At 44.8% G+C, this 26,885-nt stretch overlaps 1 protein-coding gene across 2 annotated transcripts in view; it reads right to left on the bottom strand.

The window, feature by feature from the left end:
* SUSD3 (sushi domain containing 3) overlaps window positions 1–26,885 on the bottom strand; it is a 111,915-nt gene that overhangs the window by 34,995 nt on the left and 50,035 nt on the right. For both annotated transcript variants that reach the window (XM_038740394.1, XM_038740393.1), the window contains exons 2-4: window positions 13,615–13,803; window positions 11,170–11,317; window positions 3,377–3,538 (exon numbers count right to left, since the gene is read on the bottom strand). In XM_038740394.1, coding sequence (XP_038596322.1) covers window positions 3,377–3,538; window positions 11,170–11,317; window positions 13,615–13,803 — 499 coding nt within the window. The remainder of the gene's footprint in view (window positions 1–3,376; window positions 3,539–11,169; window positions 11,318–13,614; window positions 13,804–26,885) is intronic.

Raw genomic sequence — 26,885 nt, 5'->3', positions numbered from 1 at the left:
TGTGTGTATATACATGTATATACATATATATGATCTATGTATATAGTCACTGGAAATTATATCTACATATAGTTTCAGATGACTATAAAACATTGTAAAATTTATAGTTGGTGCTACATTATCATCATCACCCTCAGAATCATCTGATTTAGCCACTGTGGGCAGGGACTGTGTTTACCAACTCTGTTGTAGTCTCCCGAGTGCTTAGTACTGGGGTCTGCATACAATAAAAGGTCAATAAATACCACTGATGATGATGATTTCTAAATGTGTGCAGAGCATGGTTTTAGGCACCTGGGAGCCTAAAAACAGAAGTAAAAGACATGGTTCCTGTCCTCCTGGACTTTACGATCTATTGGTCTTCCACTTCTATTCACAGTCAAGCATGTTAGGTTGGAATTCCAATCAATCAATTGCATTTCTTGAGCGTTTACTGTATGCAGAGCACTGAACTACATGCTTGGGAGAATACAATATAACAGAATTGGCAGAAATGTCCCCTGCCCACAACCAACTTACAGTCTAGAAGGATCCTGAAGCTCTAAAAATGGCTCTCTCAGAATTAGAACCCTTAGATGCAGTTACAAAAAAATGAAAGCTTTGAGAAAGTCTGGTAGCCCTCTAGACTGTAAGCTAGTTGTGAGCAGGGAGCATGTTGCATTGTACTCTCCCAGCCCTCAGTACAGTGCCCTGCACACAGTAAGTTCTCCATAAATACCATTGGTTGATTTTTTAAATGGCATTTATTAAGTGCTTACTATGTGCAAAGCACTGTTCTAAGCGCTGAGCACTGATTGACAGAGATACCACAGCTATGGGGATAGGGAAGAGGAGGAGATGAAGAGACTGCACAAGGTGTCATAGTCTTGTTTACACCTAAATCTCACCTTCTACAAATGGTTTCTAAATTCCCTCTACAAAATCTCACAGTATCATTGCTCAAAAGCACCAGGGACAGACATCTTCTCCACTCACCTGATTGAGCGAGGACGACAAAGGCCCAGATTTTCTGGTTAGGGACAATCAATCAATCAATCAATCAATCGTATTTATTGAGCGCTTACTATGTGCAGAGCACTGTACTAAGCGCTTGGGAAGTACAAATTGGCATCACATAGAGACAGTCCCTACCCAACAGTGGGCTCACAGTCTAAAAGGGGGAGACTTCACCTGGACTCCACATTGCCACACAACCCCTTCTTTCCCAGGAAGCTAAGAACCCCAGACTTTTTGGCAGAGCTCCAATAAAAGTGGAAATTGGACACACAAAACTTCCCAAGGGGCAGCACCTTCCTCAAACTTCAGAAAAGGACCATGAGGAGTTCACTAGTGGGGTGTGGAGGTAGGGACTTTCTGGAGGAGGGGAGTGAGGTCTGGGAGCAAGAGGAGGAAGCAGAGGGAGAGGGAGAAGAAAAAGACTAAGGAGAAGGAGGGGGAGGGTTTTCCGGTGGAGATAAGCATTTACAGGAGGGATGGGCTGGAATGGGGGAGGAGGGAATGTCCAGAGGAAAAGGAAGGTGATGTCTCTTAGTAAGCTCGTTGTGGGCAGGGAATGTGTCCACTTATTGTAGTATTGTAATAATAATAATGATGGCATTTGTTAAGCGCAAGCACTGTTCTAAGCACTGGGGGAGATACAAGGTGATCAGGTTGTTCTGCTTGGGGCTCACAGACAATCCTCATTTTACAGATGAGGTAACTGAGGCACAGAAAACTGAAGTGACTTGCCCAAAGTCTTGTATTGTACTCTCCCAAGTGCTTAGTACAGTGCTCTGCATAGGAAGCGCTCAATAAATACAATTGATTGACTGATTAGGAGGGTGTGAGGGTGGAAATTCTGGAACAACTCTTACCCAGGTCACCCTATTAGTCAAACAAGCTATTAACCATTTCAATTTAATGAGCAACTCACTACACTTAAAATAAAATAAAAAGGAAAGAACTACTATGTTCATATTTAGCTTGGATGTACATTTTCTTACAGGACAGTCATCTCAGAATAAAACACATTGGAGCCTACTCTTTCCTCCGAAAGCATAATCATATTTCAAGTTCCAGGTGACATCTTACAGCTTTTTCTGAATTATTTTACGGTTCTGAAAGAAGTGTAAAACCCAAACCATTTTGACGCTTGTCCTTTTGAGAAGTAGGCTTCTCTACCATTGTTTGAACACTTTAACTTCTAAACTTAGTACAATGCTAAGCACTTAGTACAGTGCTTTGCACACAGTAAGTGCTCAATAAATACGATTGAATAAATGAATGAATAAACATTGGAGATGTAGTTGAAAGGTTACTTTGAAAATAGTAGGGCAAAAAAAACAACCAAGCAAACGAACAAAAAGCAACCTTTTGGAGAAAGTTTACCGTAGTGGCAACTAGAACTGATATAATCATGAACTCCAGGCTCAAATTCTTCCCATCACCTAATTTCCACCGATGGAACAACAAGATAGTGCATTTACAGAATAAATGATAAACGTGATTTATAGTCAAATAGATAACTGAATTTAGCTGGCAACAAATTCCTAAGAAATGAACAAAAAATGAATAGGATTTTGTTATTGACCTGAAGTCATAGAAGCCTCCACCCTCGATTTTGCCTGTGCCCAAACATATTCCCTTGTAGTAAACTGGACTCTCTAAATAGAGCATTTATTCCTTCAGAATGTTAAGAAATGAACCATTTAATGCATTTCTGCATACTTTGTGCATATGCTGCAGCATTTTCTAAATCATTTTAACTATGAGGTAGCAATAACCTGTTTTGGCTTTTCTAAATTCTCCATTTCCTCCTTAAATTGCAGATATTCTTATTTTTAATCCATAAACTATTCATAAACTGCAGCCCACTTAATGTTCTGAAAGGGCTAATGACCCTCCCAAAGTGACCAGAGAGGGTGAAAGTTCCTGGACAGTCCTTACCAGGGAATGGAGAAGCAGCCTGGCCTAGTGGAAAAGGCACAGGCCTAGGAGTCAGAAGACCTGGGTTATAAACCCAGCTCTGCCATGTGTCTGCTGTGTGACCCTGAGCAAGTCACTTAACTTCTCTGGGCATCAGTTCTCTTATCTGTACAATGGGCCTTAACTCCTATTCCCTCCTACTTACACTGTGAGCCTCATGGGGCACAGAGACTGTGTCCAAACTGATTAACTTGTATCTATCTCAGCGTTTAGAACAGTGCTTGGTGTAGAGTAGGAGCTTAACAGGTACCATAATTATTATTAATACAAAGTCCTACTGTATTGGACTCACTAGTTCTCTACTTGTTTGTTGTGTAATTATACAAACTTCATAAAAATCTAAATCTGTGAAGCCAACATCTTTAAAAATCAACGTTTGACCTTATTTTGAAACATCGCCAGCGGCTCTCACCTGGAGAAGCTATGGTTAATGTACGCCACAATATTCTCTTCATCGAATGTTGCTCTGGTTCTCAGTTTATTATTGTTATTATTTTGGCCCTTAAAACCAAAATAAGCAGCTTGCATGCTTTCCAATTCTTCACTTCTCAGTTGGTACCACAACTGCATATCCCTGGGAAGACAAATGAACTGATCTTAGATGTAGCAGTTGTAAGAGTGATGGTATTTATTGAGCACTCACTGGGTGCAATGCACTGTACTAAACACTTAGTAAAGTATATTAAAAGCAAGAGACATGTTCCTTGCCCATAAGGAGCTTATCTCTAAAGAGGGAGACTGTCCTAAAAAGAATGTAATTAGAACAAATAAATCGACTGCTCAATAAAATATGAACATATATACACAAGTACTGAGGATGGAGTGCTCGGGGTGGCTGTTCGGTTGAGTTTAAAAGTACTGGACACATCACTGTGATGAAGAACCACATGCCATAGTATTTCTATTTATTCTGTTTCCATTCCTTACATTTTGTGCATTACAAACTGACTGTTCCTTCATTCATCCTTTACGTAGGGGCCTGACCTTCATTCATTCATTCATTCATTCATTCAGTCGTATTTATTGAGTGCTTACTGTGTGCAGAGCACTGTACTAAGTGCTTGGGAAGTACAAGTTGGCAACATATAGAGACGGTCCCTACCCAACAGTGGGCTCACAGTCTAGAAGGGGGAGACAGAGAACAAAATAAAACATAGTAACAAAATAAAATAAATAGAATAAATATGTACAAATAAAATAGAGTAATAAATACATACAAACATATATACATATATACAGGTGCTGTGGGGAGGGGAAGGAGGAAAGACGGGGGTGGAGAGGGGGAGGAGGGGGAGAGGAAGGAGGGGGCTCAGTCTGGGAAGGCCTCCTGGAGGAGGTGAGCTCTCATTAGGGCCTTGAAGGGAGGAAGAGAGCTAGCTTGGCGGATGTGCGCGGGGAGGGCATTCCAGGCCAGGGGGATGACGTGGGCCGGGGGTCGACGGCGGGACAGGCAAGAACGAGGCACGGTGAGAAGATTAGCGGCAAAGGAGCGGAGGGTGCGGGCTGGACTGTAGGAGAGAAGGGAGGTGAGGTAGGAGGGGGCGAGGTGATGGAAAGCCTTAAAGCCAAGGGTGAGGAGTTTCTGCCTGATGTGTAGGCTGATTGGTAGCCACTTGAGATTTTCGAGGAGGGGAGTAACATGCCCAGCATGTTTCTGGACAAAGACAATCCTGGCAGCGGCGTGAGGTATGGATTGAAGAGGGGAGAGACAGGAGGATGGGAGATCGGAGAGGAGGCTGATACAGTAATCCAGACGGGATAGGAAGAGAGCTGGAATGAGCAGGGTAGCGGTTTGGATGGAGAGAAAAGGGCCGATCAGGCCCCTTATCTGACTAATTTTTAAACAGAGCCCACTCATTCTGTTATGGTATTATGAAAAAAAATTTTTTTAATCAGCTTTTGAAGAAATAAAATAGATCAGAATTGTTTTCTTCTGTATCCAGTTGGTGAACGACACAGGGGTAGCCGCTAATTCCATAGAGGGATCCAGAAAGAACAGTGGATTTTTCTCACGTATTAGATGCAAAAACAGTTTTATAATAATAATAGTGCCAGGCATAGTAAGCACTTGGGTAGATATAACACAATCAGGTCAAACATATTCCCTATCACACATAATAATAATAATGATAATAATGGTATTTGTTAAGAGCTTACTATGTGCAAAGCACCGTTCTAAGTGCTGGAGCACTGTTCTAATTAATTAATTAATGATGGTATTTGTTAAGCGCTTACTATGTGCAAAGCACTGTTCTAAGCACTGGGGAGAATACAAGGTCAGCAGGTTGTCCCACATGGGGCTCACAGTCTTCATCCCCATTTTACAGATGAGGTAACTGAGGCTCAGAGAAGTTAAGTGGCTTGCCCAAAGTCACACAGCAGCCATGTGGTGCAGCCAGGATTAAAACCCATGACCTCTGACTCCCAAGCCCGGGCTCTATCCACTGAACCATGCTGTATGTGACTCATAGTCGAAGGGAGAAAAGGTATTTTAATCCCCATTTTACAAATTAGGAAACTGAGATACAGAGGAGTTAAGTGACTTGCCAAAGGTGACACAGCAGGCAAGTGGTGTTGGCAGAATTTGCACACAGGTCCTCTGACGCTCATGCCCCTGCTCTCTCCATGCTGCTTTTCTCAGGGTTTCACCTTAACTAAGAAGCAGTATGGCTCAATGGAAAGAGCGTGGGCTTGGGAGTCAGAGGTCATGGGTTCTAATCCCAGCTCCGCCACTTGTCAGCTGTGTGACTTTGGGCAAGTCACTTAACTTCTCTGTGCCTCATTTACCTCACCTGTAAAATGGGGATTAAGACTGTGAGCCCCACGTGGGGCAACCTGATGACCTTGTATCTATCCCAGCACTTAGAACAGTGCCTGACACATAGAAAGTGCTTAGCAAATACCAACATTATTATTATTATTATTATTATTATTAACTAACAACCTAAAGGAAGGACACTGACCATATGAAAATAGGACTACTGATAATTGACACATTTATTCTTATGCTAGAGATGTCTGAGCACTTAACAGAAGCTAAACTTCATATCACTCCTCTTTCTAATCTAGGATTACTGAGAAGCAGCACTGGGAAGAATCCTATCCTCATTCCATTCTTTCAAGGGACAATGTTCTCACAAGACTTTAGCCAGTCTTAATAAGGCAGATGGCACATTCTGTTCTGGATGTGCTCCTATCTTGTAACTGTTGCTCTAGCTCAGAAGTAATTTTGATCGATAATAATAATAATAATAATGATAATGATGGCATTTGTTAAGCGCTTACTATATGCAAAGCACTGTTCTAAGCGCTGGGGAGGATACAAGGTGATTAAGTTGTCCCACGTGGGGCTCACAGTCAATCCCCATTTTACAGATGAGGTAACTGAGGCTCAGAGAAGTTAAGTGACTTGCCCAGGGTCACACAGCAGACATGTGGCGGAGCCGGGATTAGAACCCCTGACCTCTGACTCCAAAGCCCATGCTCTTTCCACTGAGCCACGCTGCTTCTCCAAGCAGCAATCTATCAGTGCCATTCATTGAGTGCCTAATCTCAAAACCATATTTTTTCATCTGCAAGCTTGTCCTTTAGACTGTAAGCTCACTGTGGGCAGAGAACATGTCTACTGACTCTGTTATATTGTACCCTCTCAAGAATTTGTACAGGGCTCTGCACTCAGTAAGCACTCAGTACATATGATTGATCGACTGACAATCGCTAAACCCAAACACCAAAATCATTTTTCACTTTCTATGGAGGGGCAAACTCAGACAACAATGCGATGGCTCCCAAACCATCCCGCAAAGTAGTTCAGTATTTTCTTGTGTTCACTTTCACCCTTACATCAAGAAGCCCCCAGGCCAGCATTAATACCATCTGGAAAAAGGAGGCAGGACTATATATGGACTTGGTATTTGAAGAGGATGGATACCACTGACTGCGCAGTCGTATCCTTGCAGGAGGGTGTGGGGCTGTAGAAACTCCTGCACAACTGGCAATCCATTCCATTGCATTTGTCTGTGCTGATGGATCTGCAGCTTGCATTTTGTTTTTGTGTTTTTCCTTTCCAGCCCTCTTCTAATTGTCACATGCCCAGATGGTCTGTCTGCAGTAGTTGGATTCCAATCTTCCACTGCTACACCCCATTGTTTGGCACTGTACATTCTTATATATTTAAAAACATCTGTCCTGCCTTCCCTCAATCAATCAATCATATTTATTGAGTGGTTACTATGTGCAGAGCACTGTATTAAGTGCTCAGGAGAGTATACTACAACAGAATTAGCAGACACATTCCCTGCCCACAACGGGCTTACCATCTAGCTTACGCCTCATTTCAATTTGTCACACAGCAGCTGTTTGGGGCAAGTGCTTAGTACGGTGCTGTGCACACAGTAAGTGCTCAATAAATACGATTGAATGAATGAAATGAATCCTACTGTTAGCCATTTTCTCATATGGCTCGTCAAACCAATGCTGCCCTGAGCATGACCTCACTGCTGGTGAACTGAATGCTTGCAAAGAACTCATTTTGGTATTTACTGAGTGCCTACCGTGTGCAGAGCACTGAACTAAGTACTTGAGAGAGTACAATCAATTGGTCAGTCATATTTATTGAGTGCTTACTGTGTGCAGAGCACTGTACTAAGCACTGCACCACAACAGAGTTGGTAGACACATTCCCTGCCCACAACAAAACTGGCATGTGTCTGCTGTGTGACCTTGGGCAAGTCCCTTAATTTCTCTGTGTCTCAGTTTCCTCATCTGTAAAATAATAATAATAATTATTATGGTATTTGTTAAGCGCTTACTATGTGCCAAGCACTGTTCTAAGCGCTGGGGTAGATACAAGGTCATCCCACTTTGGGGCTCACAGTCTTAATCCCCATTTTACAGATGAGGTAACTGAGGCACAGAGAAGTTAAGTGACTTGCCCAAAGTCACACAGCTAAGTGGCCAAGTCAGAATTAGAACCCACGACCTCTGACTCCCAAGCCCAGGCTCCTTCCACTAAGCCATGCTGCTTCTCCACTAGGCCACTAAGACTATGAGCCTCATGTTGGGAACGGACTGTGTCCAACATGATTAGCTTATATGTACCCCAGTGCTTAGTACAGTGCCTGGAAGAGAGTAAGTGCTTAACAAATACCATAAAAAAACCCAATGATCTTAGAGTCTACAGTAAAGGGACACAATCGCTGCCCTCAGGGAGCATACAATCTTGTAGGTGACATTTGTAAAATTGCTCAAGAAGCTGGATGTGTTTTCTGTCATGGGTTGATATCCCACAGTCAGAAAGAGCATGAGATGGACACTGCTGGGACTTTACAAGCTTTTAATTGAGTAGGAAACTTTTTAAAACAACAATGATAATAATAATTGTGGTATTTTATGAAGGACGTACTATGTGCCAGACACTATCCTAAGCACTGGGGTAGATACAAGCTAATCAGGTTAGATCTAGTTCATGTCCCACATGGGGCTCATGGTTTTAATCCCCGTTTTACAGGTAACTGAGACACAGAGAAGTCACGTGACTTGCCCAAGGTCACACAGCAGACAGGTGTCAGAGCTGGATTTAGAACCCAGGTCCTTTGACTCCCAGGGCCATGCTCTTTCCACTTGCCACCCTGCTTCTTTAAGCTCAATACCTATCAGATTACCAAAGTCCTTCTTGATTTTGCTTTCTATTTTTTAATCTACCTAACATTTTTAAAGAGTACGTTGCATTGGTGGCAGAATTTGAGAATCTTTGGTATTTTAAACCCTACTATTTAGAATTTCCCTGGTGTAGATTAGTTCATAAACTTAGCCTTCTTTGAGGTTTACTATCAGTTCATAGCATGGGGCTGAATCTACAACAGTTTGTTTACCTCCATGTTTTTTCAGTCTTTATGTCTCTAGAGCACATGCATCACATGGAGCAGCTTCTAGGTGAATGTCTCAAAAACTCTTTCAGTGATGTTTTTGAGCTGTTGAGTTAGAAAAATTTCCTGGTGGATAATAATAATGATAATAATAATAATAATGATGTGGTATTTGTGAAGCACATATTACATGCCATGCACTGTCCTAAGGTCTGGGGCAGATACCACATAATCAGGTTGGACTCAATCCCTGTCCCACGTGGGGCTCCCAGTCTAAGTAGGAGGGAGAACAAGGAGTGAATCCCCATTTTATAGATGAGGAACCTGAGACACAGAAAAGTTAAGTGACTTGACCATGGTCACAAAGCAGGCAGGTGACACAGCCAGAATTAGAACTCAGGCCCTCTGACTTCCAGGCCCGTGCTCTTACCTCTAGATCACGCTGCTCCTCAAACACTCCCCACAGGCCATGGAGGCCTGAAATTATAGCAGATTTGTTTCCCCTATATGACAAGGCATTTTATCCCTTGTCTCTCCCCTCCATACCATTCCTAATTTTAAAAAAGAGAAACACATTCAAAAGTTGATGTACAGTTTAGTAATTCCTTAGCCACAGTTGGAGATACTGTTTTGACTCTGCACGAAGCACTCATAATAACCATCTTTCAGTAAAACATTTGTGTCTGAGGGTTTTACAGGAATTATTGGTGCTATAATTATTCAAAGTGGACTATTTCCGCCCCAATCCAGATTACCTGCTGCCCTGCTGTGCTGGGCAGGGCTACAGGACGGTTTTACCTGAGCTGGAAATTCAAGATTTGGTTCCAATCTCCCCGAGTCTGATATTTGCTATGGCAGAGTCACAGAGGCCCTTCCAGTGCTTGGGGCCAAACTAGAAATGGTTGGAAACTGGCTTCCTGGAGGCATGGAGGCTGTCTTGTGAGTTACTGTGGCCAGTGCCTTTGCACTAGCTCCAAACAACAAGCAGCAGGGAACCTGGTAAATCAATCAATCAGTGGTATTTATTGAGTACCTACCGTGTACTAAGCATTTGAGAAACCATTTGAGCTCAATCCCAGCTTGGCAGGTTCAGCCCCAGGCTGAGCCGACCTGGTCTCAAGGTTCTCCTGGGTTTGTTTGTTTTTTATGCTATTTCTTAAGCACTTACTATGTATCAGGCACTGTACAAAGTGCTGGAGTAGGTACAAGCTAATCAGGTTGGACAGAGTCCTTGTCCCATGTGGGGCTCACAGTCTTAATCCCCATTTTACAGATAAGGGGACTGAGACAAAGGAGAAGTGATGTGACTTGCCCAAGATCACACAGCAAACAAGTGGACAAGCCGGGATTAGAACCCAGGTTCCTCTGACTCCCTGGCCCGTGCTCTATCCATTAGGCCACACTGCAGTTGAGTTCTTCTACAAAGCTCAGGAACTTTGTAGAATATGCAGCATAGCATACCACCAACAGACTCTGGGGCTAACTAACCTAAAGATAAGCACTGAACAATAAATGCAACCTCCTTGATATGACTGGGAAAAACCCTCAGGTTTCCTTACAGCTTTCCGCAGTTGAAAAAAGCTTCAATCTAAAAAAAGGAGCCACTTAAGACAAGGGCAAGAAAGACAAAAACAATATAGTAATAACAACTGTGGTATAGATTGAGTGCTTACTATGTGGCAAGCATTATAATACTAAGCACTAGGGTAGGTAAGAGATAATCAGGTTGGACACAATTCCTGTCCTACATGGGGATCTAAACTGAGGGGAGAACAGGTGTTGAATCCCCACTTTACAGATGAGGAAAGTGAGGCACAGAGAAGTGAAGTGATTTGGTCACCCAAGGCTACCCAGCAGGCAGGTCAGAGACTTCCAGGACCATGCTCTTTCCATTGACCCACACTGCTTCAATATAAGGATTTATTGACACATCCTTCTTTGGTGGCCATATTTGGAGTTGTTCTATGTTTAGGTACTGTAGTGTCTTGAGTGACTGTGGGACTCTCAGAGTAATTTCATGTTCAGGCCTTTCTAAGAACCAAAGAGCAAATGATGAAGGAAATGAACATGGAGAAAATTTCATTCCTTTCACGATCCTCTTAGGCTGTGTCTTTTTACTCATGGACCATATTTTGCAGCAGGAATGTTGAGTTCCAGTTATTTTCATATGACTGAATCACATGGCAAAAAGGCCATATTCTCAGTGTAAGACCAGAAAATCACAGTCAGCAACAGCAAGTTCAAGTTTCGAACTTGGAAAGACATGACCTTAAAAGCCTCGACTGGACATCCTAAACATCTTTCCGAACTTCATGTTTGGGTGTTCCAAGAACCCTACCTTTCAGTTCGTCTCCTCTCACTTTTCTTAACACACTTGATGAGGCAGCAGGTTAAAAAAGCCATGGACATCAACAAGATGATTGCACAGCTGACGATGGAGGCGATCACAGCTACTTTGAAACCAAAGGTCTCATATTTGGACAGAGCTGTAATGAGGTAAATACAGAGACATTTTGCACGGTTGCCAGAGGCCATATTAAACGTAGCTTTCACCTTCTCCTTAAACCGCATCTAAGCCTTCTGATTTTCACACGAGTTAATAACAAAAACAGACGCACGGCTGAGGATTCATTAAGATATCTGGAAGACTTTGGCTTGGTTTCAATTTGTGTAGGAGATGGCAGCAATCTCTCAAAATAGGCTGAATCACCCACCTGGTTGTAAATTAGTAATACACTGTTCACAGCTAACTTGTCACCGCAATTAATAAAACATAAAATTACCAGTGGCAAGAGAGCTGAAAAGCAATATCATCAGGATAGCAAATGCAAACACGACACCTTCTCCCCACTTTTCAACCCAAGCATGAATGGAGAAAAAAAGGCAAGGGGGAAAAGAGGGTCTCGTGGGCTGCCATGCTAATAAAGAGGGCTACACATCACAATCCTTCCTTTTCATGGAGATGAGCAAACTGTTTCTATTTCACTAGTGATTCAGAATGCTCAAAACCTAGATGCATGCCTGGGCGCATGTTTGTGTAAAGGTTCATGCTGTGGAGCTACATGTCCATGCTACCTGTGTTTTAATGCAGTTACACTCATTACTTGGGTGCAAGTGTTTGGTCTGTGCAGGTACACTTTGCCAACTTCTTTAATACAGGGCTTCTTGGCTTGCTCCTGCCAATCAGTCAATCCATGGCACTTACTGAGCAGTCACTGTAGGCGGAGTACTGTACTAAGCACTTGGGAAAGTACCCTATAACAGAGTTGGTAGTTACGTTCCTTGCCCACAATGCCACCAAGATTTCTATAGTTAACCTGCAAGATGTATTAAATGCCTGAAGTTGGGAAAGGCTGAAAGAGCACCGATCCTCCAGTAAGTTCAGGTGTGGGAGGGCCTGGTCTGAGCACAACCCCAGCTCATGGCCTACAAGCAGGCCCCAGACCTCAAATGAGTTATCCAGGCTGATCTGGAAACGGGTCAGGGGGCCGCTTCTGAGAGGCACTGCGGCCTGAGAGTGGTTTCACATTGCTCTGCGGATCACGGTGGTCCATCTAGAAAGCCAGAAGAGGCACGCCAAGGCCAAACTGCCATTGTGCTGGACAGCCTTCTCCTCCCCTCCTTCCCACCTCAGACCCTGAAAGAGAGGGAGGTTGTCACAGGACACTCAGCTTCGTCCTGGCCTGACCAGGTCCCACAAGTTTAGGCCCCAGCATACCTTGTCAGCCATCCTTGGCCCATAAGACATTGGTGACCGCAACCAAGGCAAAAAGACCTGTCCCAATTCGGGGAGAGATTCATCATAAGAGGAGGGTGGATCGTGAAGAAGTAACAAATAAGAAGATGCCTTAAAGGAGCCCTCGGCAAAGTCCTAAAGATTAGACGCCCTGGCGAGAGGAGCTAACAAAGGGAGAGGACCAGAATAGGGGAACTAACTAAACATCTGTTCCAAGAGGCAAAGCCATCCTCATATCTCCATCAGAGACACGTGAAGGCATTAGATAAGCACTTGACTCTTGTTTTGCATTAAGATCGGGCCCAGGGATTTGCCTTCTCTCGGCTGGTAAAGGCTCTTAAGAGACGCTGAGAATTTGGGACTCGGGGCGAGTCTAAAGAGAAAACAAGTTGAGTACGTTTTGACTCTTTCAGCTCTTTTGATGGGTGGCGAGAGACTGTGCATCGGTGGGAGAATGTGGATGGTACACACTCTGTTAAAGCTCTGAGGGCAGATGTAATAACTGGAGGAATCTGCTAGGAAGTTGAGGGCCAAGCTGACTCTGGAAGAGCTGCTACTGACTATGTCTTAGACACCTACCGACTGGTAGTAGCACCTGTAGAAACTGCTTTTCAGGTTCCCTCGGGGCACTGCTAGGCATTTTGCACTTCCGCATCTTAATGTAATGGGCCCTGCCACAGCTTGAGACTTTGTTTCTCTTCTTCCTCCCTCCCTCCTTCCCTCCCAAACTCCCAGCTGCAACCAAGACTGGCTATCCAGACACTTCCCTCAATGGAGTGAGAGCGGATGAGCTGCAACCTCTCACCCCGTGAGTCTCCATACCATTTCTGCAACAGGCCAGTGCTGGCCAACCTAGCAGAATTCCAGTGAGGGGTAAGATGGGGCTTGAGCCAAGCAGTAGTTGTGTGACGAACCCCCTGCACCTTGTTAATACAGATCATCGATGTGGGCAGTGCCTCCAGAACTGGGACTGCTCTTAGAGGCTGGCATTTCAGGGAGAGAGGAAGTAGCTATTTGGGAGGCCAAAATGCCGAAGGAAGTCCTTACGCTTGCATGTGGGTGTCCCTGAGGTCCACTGCGTGCTGTTTCCTTTCCAAATGCAAGTGACGATGCCTTGTCCCACCAGCTGGTGCCCAGAGGGACACTGGAATGTTATCACTGTCCCAATGGTGGTGCCATTGCCACGGGTGATCTGGAAAGTGCCGAGCTGAGGTGGAAATACTCTGCGACACTGACCTGCAGGTTCGAACAGGAAAATGAAAAACACAGTGATGCTGAAACAAGAACCAAAATGGCACAGTGAACTGAAACATCCTATTTCAATTAGTTCTTCTGTGATAATGGACAAGATATCTAGCAGGCTCAAGAGTCTCCCGCTTCTTTCAAGTAAACACAGAGGAGTCAATATCATTACAGAACGTATATAGTATTCTGCTATTTTCTTCTGCTAAACAGCTAGCATCCCTCATGGCATCTGTAGGCATACTTATACAATTACCATCGTAATGTTCAGGAATTTACATCTGCTTTTCCCTCTCTTCCCATTTTCTTCCTTTGCTCTACACATTACATTCTCTCTCTTTCTCCCTCTCTCTTTCTCCCTCTCTCTCTCTCTTTCTCCCTCTCTCTTCTCGCCCCCACCCCCGCCCCCCACCCCATTCTCTCTCCTTGCCTTCTGTTTGTAACGTGAGCTGAGTGAGGTGAGAAACCCCTTTTCTCCAAATCCCTATTTCTTCTTGTACAGATCTTGTCAACTGTACAGAAACAAAGGGAAGGAAGGGAAAAAAAAATTATGTTACAATGGAAGAGCCATGTGGAATTTGGAGCTTTCAATTAAGGGTTTGTATTTGAGAGCTATGATCATAAGAGCATCACCACCAACAATAAGAGTAATGATGATGATAACTGTGGTATTGTACTATGCTAAGTGATGGGGTACATACAAGATAATCAGATCATACCAAGTCCCTGTGAGGCTCACAGTCTAAGTATCAATCAATCAATCAATCGTATTTATTGAGCGCTTACTGTGTGCAGAGCACTGTACTAAGCGCTTGGGAAGTACAAGTTGGCAACATATAGAGACAGTCCCTACCCAACAGTGGGCTCACAGTCTAAAAGGGGGAGACAGAGGACAAAACCAAACATACTAACAAAATAAAATAAATAGAATAGATATGTACAAGTAAAATAAATAAATAAATAGAGTAATAAATATGTACAAACATATATACAGGTGCTGTGGGGAAGGGAAGGAGGTAAGATGGGGGGATGGAGAGGGGGACGAGGGGGAGAGGAAGGAAGGGGCTCAGTCTGGAAAGGCCTCCTGGAGGAGGTGAGCTCTCAGTAGGGCCTTGAAGGGAGGAAGAGAGCTAGCTTGGCGGATGTTGGGAGGGAGGGCATTCCAGGCCTGGGGGATGATGTGGGCCAGGGGTCGATGGCGGGACAGGCGAGAACGAGGTACGGTGAGGAGATTAGCAGCAGAGGAGCAGAGGGTGCGGGGTGGGCTGTAGAAGGAGAGAAGGGAGGTGAGGTAGGAGGGGGCGAGGTGACGGAGAGCCTTGAAGCCCAGGGTGAGGGGTTTCTGCCTGATGCGCAGATTGATTGGTAGCCACTGGAGATTTTTGAGGAGGGGAGTAACATGCCCAGAGCGTTTCTGGACAAAGACAATCTGGGCAGCAGCATGAAGTATGGATTGAAGTGGGGAGAGACACGAGGATGGGAGATCAGAGAGAAGGCTGATACAGTAGTTCAGATGGGATAGGATGAGAGCTTGAACGAGCAGGGTAGCAGTTTGGAAGGAGAGGAAAGGGCAGATCTTGGCAATGTTGCGGAGCTGAGACCGGCAGGTTTTGGTGATGGCTTGGATGTGAGGGGTGAATGAGAGAGCGGAGTTGAGGATGACACCAAGGTTGCGGGCTTGTGAGATGGGAAGGATGGTAGTGCCATCAACAGTGATGGGAAAGTCAGGGAGAGGGCAGGGTTTGGGAGGGAAGACAAAGTTTTCAGTCTTGGACATGTTGAGTTTTAGGTGGCGGGCAGACATCCAGATGGAGATGTCCTGAAGGAAAGTGGAGATGCGAGCCTGGAGAGAGGGGAAGAGAGCAGGGGCAGAGATGTAGATCTGAGTGTCATCAGCGTAGAGATGATAGTTGAAGCTGTGGGAGCGAATGAGGTCACCAAAGGAGTGAGTGTAGATCGAGAACAGAAGGGGACCAAGCACTGAACCTTGGGGAACCCCCACAGTAACGGGATGGGAGGGGGAGGAGGAGCCTGCAAAAGAGACTGAGAATGAATGACTGAAGAGATAAGAGGAGAACCAGGAGAGGACGGAGTCTGTGAAGCCAAGGTCGGATAGCATGTTGAGGAGAAGGGGGTGGTCCACAGTGTCTAAGGCAGCTGAGAGGTCGAGGAGGATTAGGATAGAGTATGAGCCGTTGAATTTGGCAAGCAGGAGGTCATTGGTGACCTTTGAGAGGGCAGTTTCTGTGGAATGTAGGGGACGGAAGCCAGAATGGAGGGGGTCGAGGAGAGAGTTGGTGTTGAGGAATTCGAGGCAGCGCATGTTGACAACTGGTTCAAGGAGTTTGGAAAGGAATGGTAGGAGGGATATGGGGCGATAACTAGAAGGTGAGGTGGGGTCAAGAGAGGGTTTTTTTAGGATGGGAGAGACATGGGCATGTTTGAAGGCAGAGGAGAAGGAACCAGTGGAGAGTGAGTGGTTGAAGATGGAAGTTAAGGAGGGGAGAAGGGATGGAGCGAGAGATTTCATGAGATGAGAGGGAATGGGGTCAGAAGCACAGGTGGCCGGAGTAGCACTTGAGAGGAGGGAGGAGAGCTCCTCTGAGGATACTGCTGGGAAGGATGGGAGAGTAGCAGAGAGTGTTGAGAGCCAGGGGGTTGGAGAAAGGGGGGGAGTGACTTTGGGGAGGTCGGACCTGATGGATTTAATTTTGTTAATGAAGTAGGAGGCCAGATCATTGGGGGTGAGGGAAGGAGGAGGGGGAGGAACCGGGGGCCTGAGAAGGGAGTTGAATCTATGGAAGAGCTGGTGGGGATGATGGGCATGGGTGTCAATAAGGGAGGAGAAATAGTTTTGTCTGGCAGAGGAGAGGGCTGAGTTTAGGCAGGAAAGGATAAACTTGAAATGAACGAGGTTGGCATGGTGTTTAGACTTACGCCAGCAGCGGGAGAACAGGCAGTGAACCCCCAATTTACAGATGAGGAACATGAGGCACAGAGAAGTTAAGTGACTTGCCCAAGATCACACAGTAGGCAGGTGGCAGGGTCAGGACTAGAATCCAGATCTTAGATTATGGCCTCAAAAGCACCTGTGTGATTTGTAGCATTTAGACATGGACTGTCTAATAATGGTTTTCTCACTTTATACCCACTTTATACCCTTAGAAAGATGGGAAACATCAAGAATACATCAGAAGTCTCTCTGAACTCCTTTCCTTGCCCTCACCTAACACTCTCCTCTTCAAGCACTTTTGGTAGTTCTTCACTTTAATCATTCATTCATTCAATCGTATTTATTGAGTGCTTACTGTGTGCAGAGCACTGTACTAAGCGCTTGGGAAGTACAAGTTGGCAACATATAGAGACGGTACCTATCCAACAGCGGGCTCACAGTCTAGAAGGGGGAGACAGACAACAAAACAAAACATGTTAACAAAATAAAATAAATAGAATAAATATGTACACATAAAATAAATAAATAGAGTATACAAACACATATACATATATACAGGTGTGCCCTCAAATTCATAAGCCACCAGTATCAAGATTTTAACTGGGACCCAGCCATCCCTCCATTAAGACAGAGACCTTGTCTAGACATAGACAAATAAGTATGCATACATCTTTCATGTCCCATAATTGACATGGGACAATATGTACAATGCTATACACTCTGCAAGTGGAAATTCAGTATTTACTGACTGACAATTCATTAATCCTTTGGGAAAGCATATTATTCACACAAGTGTTTTTTTCTTTATATGCCTGTTTCTTTAATTTAAAAAATTATTCTTGCATTACTTCCAGGAGATGAGTTAACGGCTTCACACTGTACTCTCCAAAGTGCTTAGTACAGTGCTCTACACATGCTAAGTGCTCAATAAATATGATTGACTGATTAAAATGATTCATATCCGTCATTTTATAGTAACAAAGAAGGTTCAGAATGTCTCTATCATTGGTATATCTTTGAGATACAGTATGCTATTTCTGACTGATGCAAACTCCTTTGTTTTGGTCAGTAGACAAATTCTAGATTAAAAGCTACTTACTGTATTATCGAATTATATGCTATGGTTCAGTGTCTGTATACGATGAGAAGCACACACACACACACACACACACACATTGTGATCAGACAATAGCTTAAGAGTTTGGTATCAAATTAACAAAAGCCAGAAAATTCATAGTTATAGCTGACATTCTGCACATAATGTAAGCAAGTGTGAAAGAAAAAAACAAACAAAAAGTACTGCTCTTACCTCCTGTGTAAACATGTAAGGAGAATATGGTTTAGAATCTCTTTGAAAATGTGCAGTATCTTCCTCTTTCCTGAGCCTTTGATCAATCCCTACTGTTGTCATAAACAAGCCCTTTAATTGTTTAAGCTATGCAACATTCTAACAGTTTGCAGCAAACGTCTGAGGAAGAATCATCATTTACAAGCTTATTAAATTTCCCTTCTTCCCCTGCTCACACGCTGCTACCTGCTTCTTATTCAGATTATCCCCTTTTGAGATCCTGGCAGATCTCAACAGGGGTATAACAGCACTCCCATCTTTAGCCTTCTGCCCAATTTGAGACTGCAGAACAGCAAGGGTACATCTGAGTCCTGTTTCTGAGCCTGGGGGCGAAGTCTGAGGCAACATGGTCTAGTGGATAGAGGACGGGTCTGGGACTCAGAAGGACATGTGTTCTAATTCCGGCCTCACCAGTTGTCTGCTGGGTGACCTTGGGCAAGTCACGTAACGTCTCTAAGCCTCAGTTACCTCATCTGTAAAATAATAATAATAATAATAATAGTATTTGTTAAGCACTTACTATGTGCCAGGCACTGTACTAAGTGCTGGGGTGAATACAAGCATATCAAGTTGGCCACGGTCCCTGTCCCACGTGGGGCTCATCGTCTCAATCCCCATTTTATATGAGGCAACTGGGGCCCAGAGAGGTGAAGTGACTTGCCCAAGGTCACACAGCAAACAAGAGGCAGAACTGGGATTAGAACCCATGATGCTCTGACTCCCAGGCCTGTGCTCTATCCACTACGCGATGCTGCTTCTCAGCTGTTGTAGGGGATTAAGACTGTGAGTCCTTTGTGCGACATGGACGGTGTTGAACCTGATTAGCTTGTCACTATCCCAGTGCTTACTACAGTGCCTGGCACATAGTAAGCACTTAATAAATACCATTAAAAAAAAAGAAGCCCCGGCACTTTTCTACAGATACTCATACTTTGCCTTCTCCCCAATCTGTAATTTATCTTAAGCGCTTAGTACAGTGCTCTGCACACAGTAAGCACTCAATAAATACGACAATGAATAAATGAATCTGAATGCCTGTCTCTCCCTCTAGACTGAGGTTCCTTGTGGACAAGGTTCGTGTCTACCAACTCTATTGTATTTGTACTCTCCCAGGTGCTTAGTATTAGGCTCTACATAGAGTGAGCGTTCAATAAATACCCATGATTGATTGATTGAGCCCATTCCAGGGCCAGAAATAAAAGGCCTGAGCATTCCCCTCCTTGTTTGCAACCACTAAGCGGTTAAAAAGTGGGTAAACACACCTGCTTCCACTTAGTTGGGGTCGGGGGAGAGGGGTGAAGGCTATAGGCTAGGGGTGAGGACTCTCTTCTTTCCTGGACTCTCTCCTTTCCTGCGCTTCAACACTCCTGGGTGTGGAGCTCAAAGAAAAGTCTAGAGTAAAGACTTCTAGTTTTCCACTTCAAATACTGGATCTTGGCCACACCCCATAGGAAAATGCCAAAAGTGCTTTCTTGACTTGACATTTCAATCTGGAACATTTGCAAGTTTACTCTACTTCTTAAAGAACAAATCAGAAAATTATGAACAGGGACGATCAGAGATATAGGCTACTTACATTTCCCCTTTTTAAGGTCTTACCTATGGTGTTTCTCTTTTCCAAATACAAAGGTATTTTCACGTTGAACGATTGTTACTTTTAACCAGGAATTTCAAAAATGTTGATGTTATAACAATATTTACATTTGTTTTTTTTCAAAATACTAAAACATTTTATGATCATTTTTTCCCCCAAGGACCCAGGTAATTCATTATTGGAACTTTTTTCTATTCCTCTTGTTTACACTGTTCTACAGAGTTTGCTTTCCAGGTTTTCACTCTGATCTTAAAAATGGGCAATTTTTGTTTTTGCTACCATCATCTGATATACCTGCTGACTACTTAAAAAGGCCAGGCCACTTAACTAGTCATTTTTGTGTACATTTCACCTCTCAGCATTTTGCTTATGGCCTGATGTAGCCTTTCCTGAGATGGCTTTCAGAGGGTGAATTTCTAAAAGCTGACTCCAAAACTTGAGCTACATGATAAGAGGCTGCAAAAGAGCCTTTGGTCTGCTTCAGGTAGCCTGATCTTCTAGACTAGTGCTTGAACTGAAGAATCGTTATCACTACCAAATCAGGCCTCCGATTTGGAGACTATCAGAAATTCAGTGACTGTAGTCGTCACAGAATTTCATCATTTTTGCAGTCAAGAGCAGGAAGGAAGGTGATGCCTGTTTCCTTCAAGAATAATAATAGTATTAATTATGTGCCTAGTACACTAAGCACTGAGGAGGAGAAGGAGGAGGAGGAAGGGGAGGGGGAAAGGAGGGAAGAGGAGGAAGAAGGAGGAGGAGGAAGAGCAGGAGGTGGAGCAGGAGGAAGGGGAGGGGAAAGAGGGGAAAGGGGGGAAGAGGAGGAAGAGGATTGTGGTATTTGTTAAACATTTACTATATGCCGAACACAGTACTAAGCCCTGGGGTAGATACAAGATAATCAGGACCCACATGGGATTCCACTAAGTAGCAGGGAGAATAGGTATTTAATCCCCACCTTACAGATGAGGAAACTGAGGCACAGAGAAGCAAAGTGACTTGCCCAATATGACACAGCGGACAAGTGGCAGGGCTGGGATTAGAACCCAGGTCCTTCTGACTCCCAGTCCTGTACCCTATTCACTAGGCCACACTGCTTCGGTTCCAAGCCTGTTATATTTCTATCAATCAATCAATGGCATTTATTGAGTAGTTACTGTGTGCAGAGCACTGTACTAAGTACTAAGCGAATTGTGTGGGTTGGGTTTAGTGGGACAGAAGCAAGGTTAGGTAGGAAAGAGAGAACAGATTGAGTGCCTTAAAGCAGACAGTGAGGTTTTTCTGTTTGATGTGGAGACTCTGTTGAATCTGGCAAAGAGGAGCTCATTGGTGACCTTGGAGAGGGCAGTTTCAGTGGAGTGGAGGGAGAGGAAGCCAGATTACAGGGAGATTAAGGTGAGAGTTGGAGAGAAGGAAGTGGAAGCAGTGAGGAGTTTGGTAGAGAAGGGTAGGAGAGAGATGGGGCAATAACTGGAAGGTGCAGTGGGGTCCAGGGAGAGTTTTTTCGGAAGCTTTCTGGCCCAAATTCTAACTTAAATCTCACACTTCTTCCTAGCGGTTGTGGGACACGGAGGACTCACCACTGGCTGGGAGCTGGGGAGCTTGACTAATGAGGGCTCACAATGAAAGGGGCATGTTCACATTCAGATTTACCAGGAAATTTACTTCCCCTCCCATTTCCCGGAAAAGAAATGCAGAAGAGCCAGCATTACAAAGAAGTCTACAACCCACCAGTTTACACAGGATTCTGGATTCATATGTAAAATCCTTGATAACACTAACAGCACAGTGGCAATGCCAATGGCTTGGGCTTATGGTTTAAGGAGTCAGTTTTGAGGGGTGGAGAGGAGGGATATCCAGGAACGGCAGTCCTGCCCAGATTGGGGAGGAGATGAGTGTGGCAGAGTGCTGGAGATGAGAAAGTACACTGATTTTGATCTTTCAGAAATATTCTCTCTGTCTCTCTCTTGGTCTCTGTGTATCCCACTATGATCCCACTACCACTTGAAAACTGGTTTGAGAAAAGGAGCGCTGTTCTCTTTTAGCTTCTTTTATGTGGATTTTAATAAAGCTACAGCGACTATAAACTGTAAAACACTGCCTGAAATTGACCCACTGACCCACCTCAAACAGACACAGACCACCTGACCCCTGGGGGGCAGCCGCTCCACCACCGCTGCCCCCACCTGAAGGAACCAATCAGAGGATACAGACCTGATTGGCAGAGGTGCCCACCAATAAGATCCTGTCTGTGGGAACCAATCAGAAGATGTGCCCTGTGAGAACGATGGGCAGATAGCCCCACCAATAAGATCCTGTCTGTGTGAACCAATCGGAGGATGCAGTCCATAAGCAATCATGAGCCAGTCTTTTCAACTGGTGGAAAATTAAAGATGGTTCTTGGTCCTTTACACTTCAGTGAGGACCATTTTTCTCACATACCTGTGGAGAGTAGCAAAGATCTCCATGGACATTCAGGGTAACGGTTATATACTTTACGTGTTTTCAAAAGATGTGAATTTCCAAAAGTTCACATAAACACAAAAATAGGGAACCAATGCTTTCCACCAATGGAGCTTAATTAAACTGAACTCACTTTTTTGCCGAAATTAGAATAGCTAGTGACAGTGTCTCTTTTTACTACTGATCCCGGCAACTGGTTCAAGAAGGAACAAGAGGGCCTCCTACAATGGCCTCTGCATAATTTGGATGGTGAAGTCCATGTGTAATTGAAAAACTCCCTGAGTTCTCTAATGACAAGATGCAAATCTCTCAATGAAAGGTATAATATTGAAACGGAATCTTCAGTTATACAGAAGGGGACCAGAGATCACCCTACTTAGATGAGTGAGTGAGAATGTGTGACATTCTACACAGAAGGAGGCTTTCCAGACGGTTTTCCAGGCCATTATTCTCCCCACCTTCAAAGCCTTATTAAAATCACATCTTCTCCAAGAGGCCTTCCCTGACTAAGCCCCCATTTCTCATTGTGGACAGAGAACACGTCTACCAACCCTGTTGTATTGTACTCTCCCAAATGCTTAGTACAGTGCTCTGCACATAGTAAGTGCTCAATAAATACCAATGATTGATTGCTTGATTGATTTCGTCCCCTTCTTCCCCACTGCTTTCAAACATGCTTATATATCCCCTATCTTAAAAAGACCCTCCCTTGGCCCCACGGCTCCCTCCTGCCATTTCTCTCCAAGACTCTTGAGAAATCTGTTTACATTCGCATTTCCACTTCCTATCCTCCAAATCTTTTCTATATCCCGTCCAATCTGGCTTCCGCCCCCTTCACTCCCCAAAAACAGCCAAGGACTTTCTTCTCATCAAATCTGACAGCCTCTATTCTATCCTAATCTTCCTAGAATTTTCAGCTATCTTCGATACTGCAGATCACCCCCTTCTCATAAATTTAGCCAACCTTGGATTCACTGACACTATCCTCTATTGGTTCTCCTCCTATCGCTCCTCCTTCTCAGTTTCACTGGCTTGTTCCTTCTCTTCCTCCCACCCTCTGGCATTGGGGGTCCCTCAAGATACAGTTCTGGGTCCCCTTCTATTCTCCATCTACACCTACTCCCTTGGATAACTCATTCGCCCTATGTCTTCAATTACCACCTTGGTTTCCCCCCTAGACTATAAGCACCTGGTGGGCAGGGAACGTGTCTACTGACTGTTGTTCTCCCAAATTCTTAATACAGTACTTTGCCCAGTAAGTGCTCAATAAGTCCTCAACAAGAATAAGTCCTTCTTAATAATGATAATAATAATAATGACATTTATTAAGCGCTTACTATGTACAAAACACTGTTCTAAGTGCTGGAGAGATTACAAGGTGATCAGGTTGTCCCACGGGGGGCTCAGAGTCTTAATCCCCATTTTACAGATGAGGTAACTGAGGCACAGAGAAGTTAAGTAACTTGCCCAAAGTCGCACAGCTGACAATTGGCAGAGCTGGGATTTGAACCCATGAACCCATGACCTCTGACTCCAAAGCCCAAGCTCTTCCCACTGAGCCACGCTGCTTCTCTAAGCAACAATCCTCCTCCGTGGCTACCAATCTGCGCATCAGGCAGAAACTCCTCACCCTCGGCTTCAAGGCTCTCCATCACCTCGCCCCCTCCTACCTCACCTCCCTTCTCTCCTTCTACAGCCCATCCCATACCCTCCACTCCTCTGCCGCTAATCTCCTCACCGTGCCTCGTTCTCGCCTGTCCCGCCATCGAACCCCGGTCCACGTAATCCCCCGGGCCTGGAATGACCTCCCTCTGCCCATCCGCCAAGCTAGCTCTCTTCCTCCCTTCAAGGCCCTACTGAGAGCTCACCTCCTCCAGGAGGCCTTCCCAGACTGAGCCCCTTCCTTCCTCTCTCCCTCGTCCCCCTCTCCATCCCCGCCATCTTACCTCCTTCCCTTCCCCACAGCACCTGTATCTATGTATATATGTTTGTACATATTTATTACTCTATTTATTTATTTATTTATTTTACTTGTACATATCTATTCTATTTATTTTATTTTGTTAGTGTGTTTGGTTTTGTTGTCTGTCTCCCCCTTTTAGACTGTGAGCCCACTGTTGGGTAGGGACTGTCTCTATACGTTGCCAACTTGTACTTCCCAAATGCTTAGTACAGTGCTCTGCACACAGTAAGCGCTCAATAAATATGATTGACTGATTGATTGATAAGCAACACACTATCCAACCTTGGCTTCACAGACTCTGTCCTCTCCTGGTTCTCCGCTTATCTCTCCGGCCATTCATTCTCAGTCTCTTTTGCAGGCTCCTCCTCCCACTCCTATCCCCTTACTGTAGGGGTTCCTCAAGGGTCAGTTCTTGGTCCCCTTCTGTTCTCTATCTACACTCACTCCCTTGGTGAACTCATTCGCTCCCACGGCTTCAAATATCATCTCTACGCTGATGACACCCAAATCTATATCTCTGCCCCTGCTCTCCCACCCTCCAGGCTAGCATCTCCTCCTGCCTTCAGGACATCTCCATCTGGATGTCTGCCCGCCATCTAAAACTCAACATGTCCAAGACTGAACTCCTTATCTCCCCTCCCAAACCCTGCCCTCTCCCTTGCTTTCCCATCTCTGTTGATGGCACTACCATCCTTCCTGTCTCACAAGCCGGCAACCTTGGTGTCATCCTCGACTCCGCTCTCTCGTTCACCCCTCACATCCAATCCGTCACCAAAACCTGCCAGTCTCACCTCCGCAACATTGCCAAGATTTGCCCTTTCCTCTCCATCCAAACCGCTACCCTGCTCGTTCAATTTCTCATCCTATCCTGACTGGATTACTGCATCAGCCTCCTCTCTGATCTCCCATCCTCCTGTCTCTCCCCACTTCAATCCATACTTCACGCCGCTGCCTGGATTGTCTTTGTCCAGAAATGCTCTGGGCATGTTACTCCCCTCCTCAAAAATCTCCAGTGGCTACCAATCAACCTACACAGCAGGCAAAAACTCCTCACCCTTGGCTTCAAGGCTTTCCATCACCTCGCCCCCTCCTACCTCACCTCCCTTCTCTCCTTCTACAGCCCAGCCTGCACCCTCCACTCCTCTGCCACTAATCTCCTCACTGTGCCTCGTTCTGGCCTGTCCCGTTGTCGACCCCCCGCCCACGTCATCCCCCTGGCCTGCAATGCCCTCCCTTCGCACGTCTGCCAAGCTAGCTCTCTTCCTCCCTTCAAAGCCTTACTGAGAGCTCACCTCCTCCAGGAGGCCTTCCCAGACTGAGCCCCCTCCTTCCTCTCCCCCTCCTCCCCCTCCCCATCCCCTCTGCCTTACCTCCTTCCCTTCCCCACAGCACCGGTATATATGTATATATGTTTGTAGGTATTTACTACTCTATTTATTTGTACATATTTATTCTATTTATTTTATTTTGTTATTATGTTTTGTTTGGTTGTCTGTCTCCCCCTTCTAGTCTGTGAGCCCGCTGTTGGGTAGGGACCATCTCTATATGTTGCCAACTTGTACTTCCCAAGCGCTTAGTACAGTGCTCTGCACACAGTAAGCGCTCACTAAATACAGTTGAATGAATGAATGAATGCAGTACCACAGACTGACTAGTTGATTGATTTGTTGGTTATGGTTCAGAGCTCAGGCAAATTAGTAAGCAGTGCATGGGTGGTTTTGTAACATCTGTGTAAACAGAACTTGTTGGCCCAAGCTACTAGAATCTTGCTTTCAAAAATGCTAACAAAATGCACTGAATCTACTCCAAAGGTTGCATATGCAATAGTCCCTACCAGAGACCACACTAGAACAAAAGTCACCAGAATGGATCAAAATCACCCCCACTGAGGGTTTATCATATACAAACCCTTCAGGCTTTTGAAGGAGCTTGAAGTCTGGAAAATGAGCCCCCTTGAGAATGCCAAATAATGAAAATTTGATCTCTTCCACCCAAGTACAGCCAAGATGATCTGCATAGCAGTACCAATGTGTTTGAAATAGTTACCATATGGTTCCACTGTCAGCAAGCTGTGGATTTATGTTCTATTGATACAAATTAAAGCAAAAGAGCAACTTGAGAGGCCTACCTATAAAACATTTCTGGGGACCTTTGTTTTTTTTTCCACTATTCCCAGAATATCAATCAATCAATGCTGTTTCATTCATTCATTCATTCAATCGTATTTATTGAGTGTTTACTGTGTGCAGAGCACTGTACTAAGCGCTTGGGAAGTACAAGTTGGCAGCATATAGAAACGGTCCCTACCCAACAGTGGGCTCACAGTCCAGAAGGGGGAGACAGAGAACAAAACAAAACATATTAACAAAATAAAATAAATAGAATAAATATGTACAGATAAAATAGAGTAATAAATACATACAAATATATATACATATATACAGGTGCTGTGGGGAGGTGAAGGAGGTAAGGCGGGGGGGATGGGGGGAAGGAGGGGGAGAGGAAGGAGGGAGCTCAGTCTGGGAAGGCCTCCTGGAGGAGGTGAGCTCTCAGTAGGGCTATGAAGGGAGGAAGAGAGCTAGCTTGGCAGGCGTGCGAAGGGAGGGCATTCCAGGCCAGGGGGAGGACATGGGCTGGGGGTCAACGGCGCGACAGGCAAGAACGAAGCACGGTGAGGAGATTAGCGCAGAGGAGCAGAGGGTGCGGGCTGGGCTGTAGAAGGAGAGAAGGGAGGTGAGGTAGGAGGGGGCAAGGTGAT

The sequence above is a fragment of the Tachyglossus aculeatus genome, chromosome X1 (assembly GCF_015852505.1).
Source record: "Tachyglossus aculeatus isolate mTacAcu1 chromosome X1, mTacAcu1.pri, whole genome shotgun sequence".
In the NCBI taxonomy this organism is placed as follows: Eukaryota; Metazoa; Chordata; class Mammalia; order Monotremata; family Tachyglossidae; genus Tachyglossus; species Tachyglossus aculeatus.
The sequence above is the reverse complement of the archived record's forward strand: the minus strand, read 5'-3'. Positions and strand labels throughout refer to the sequence as shown.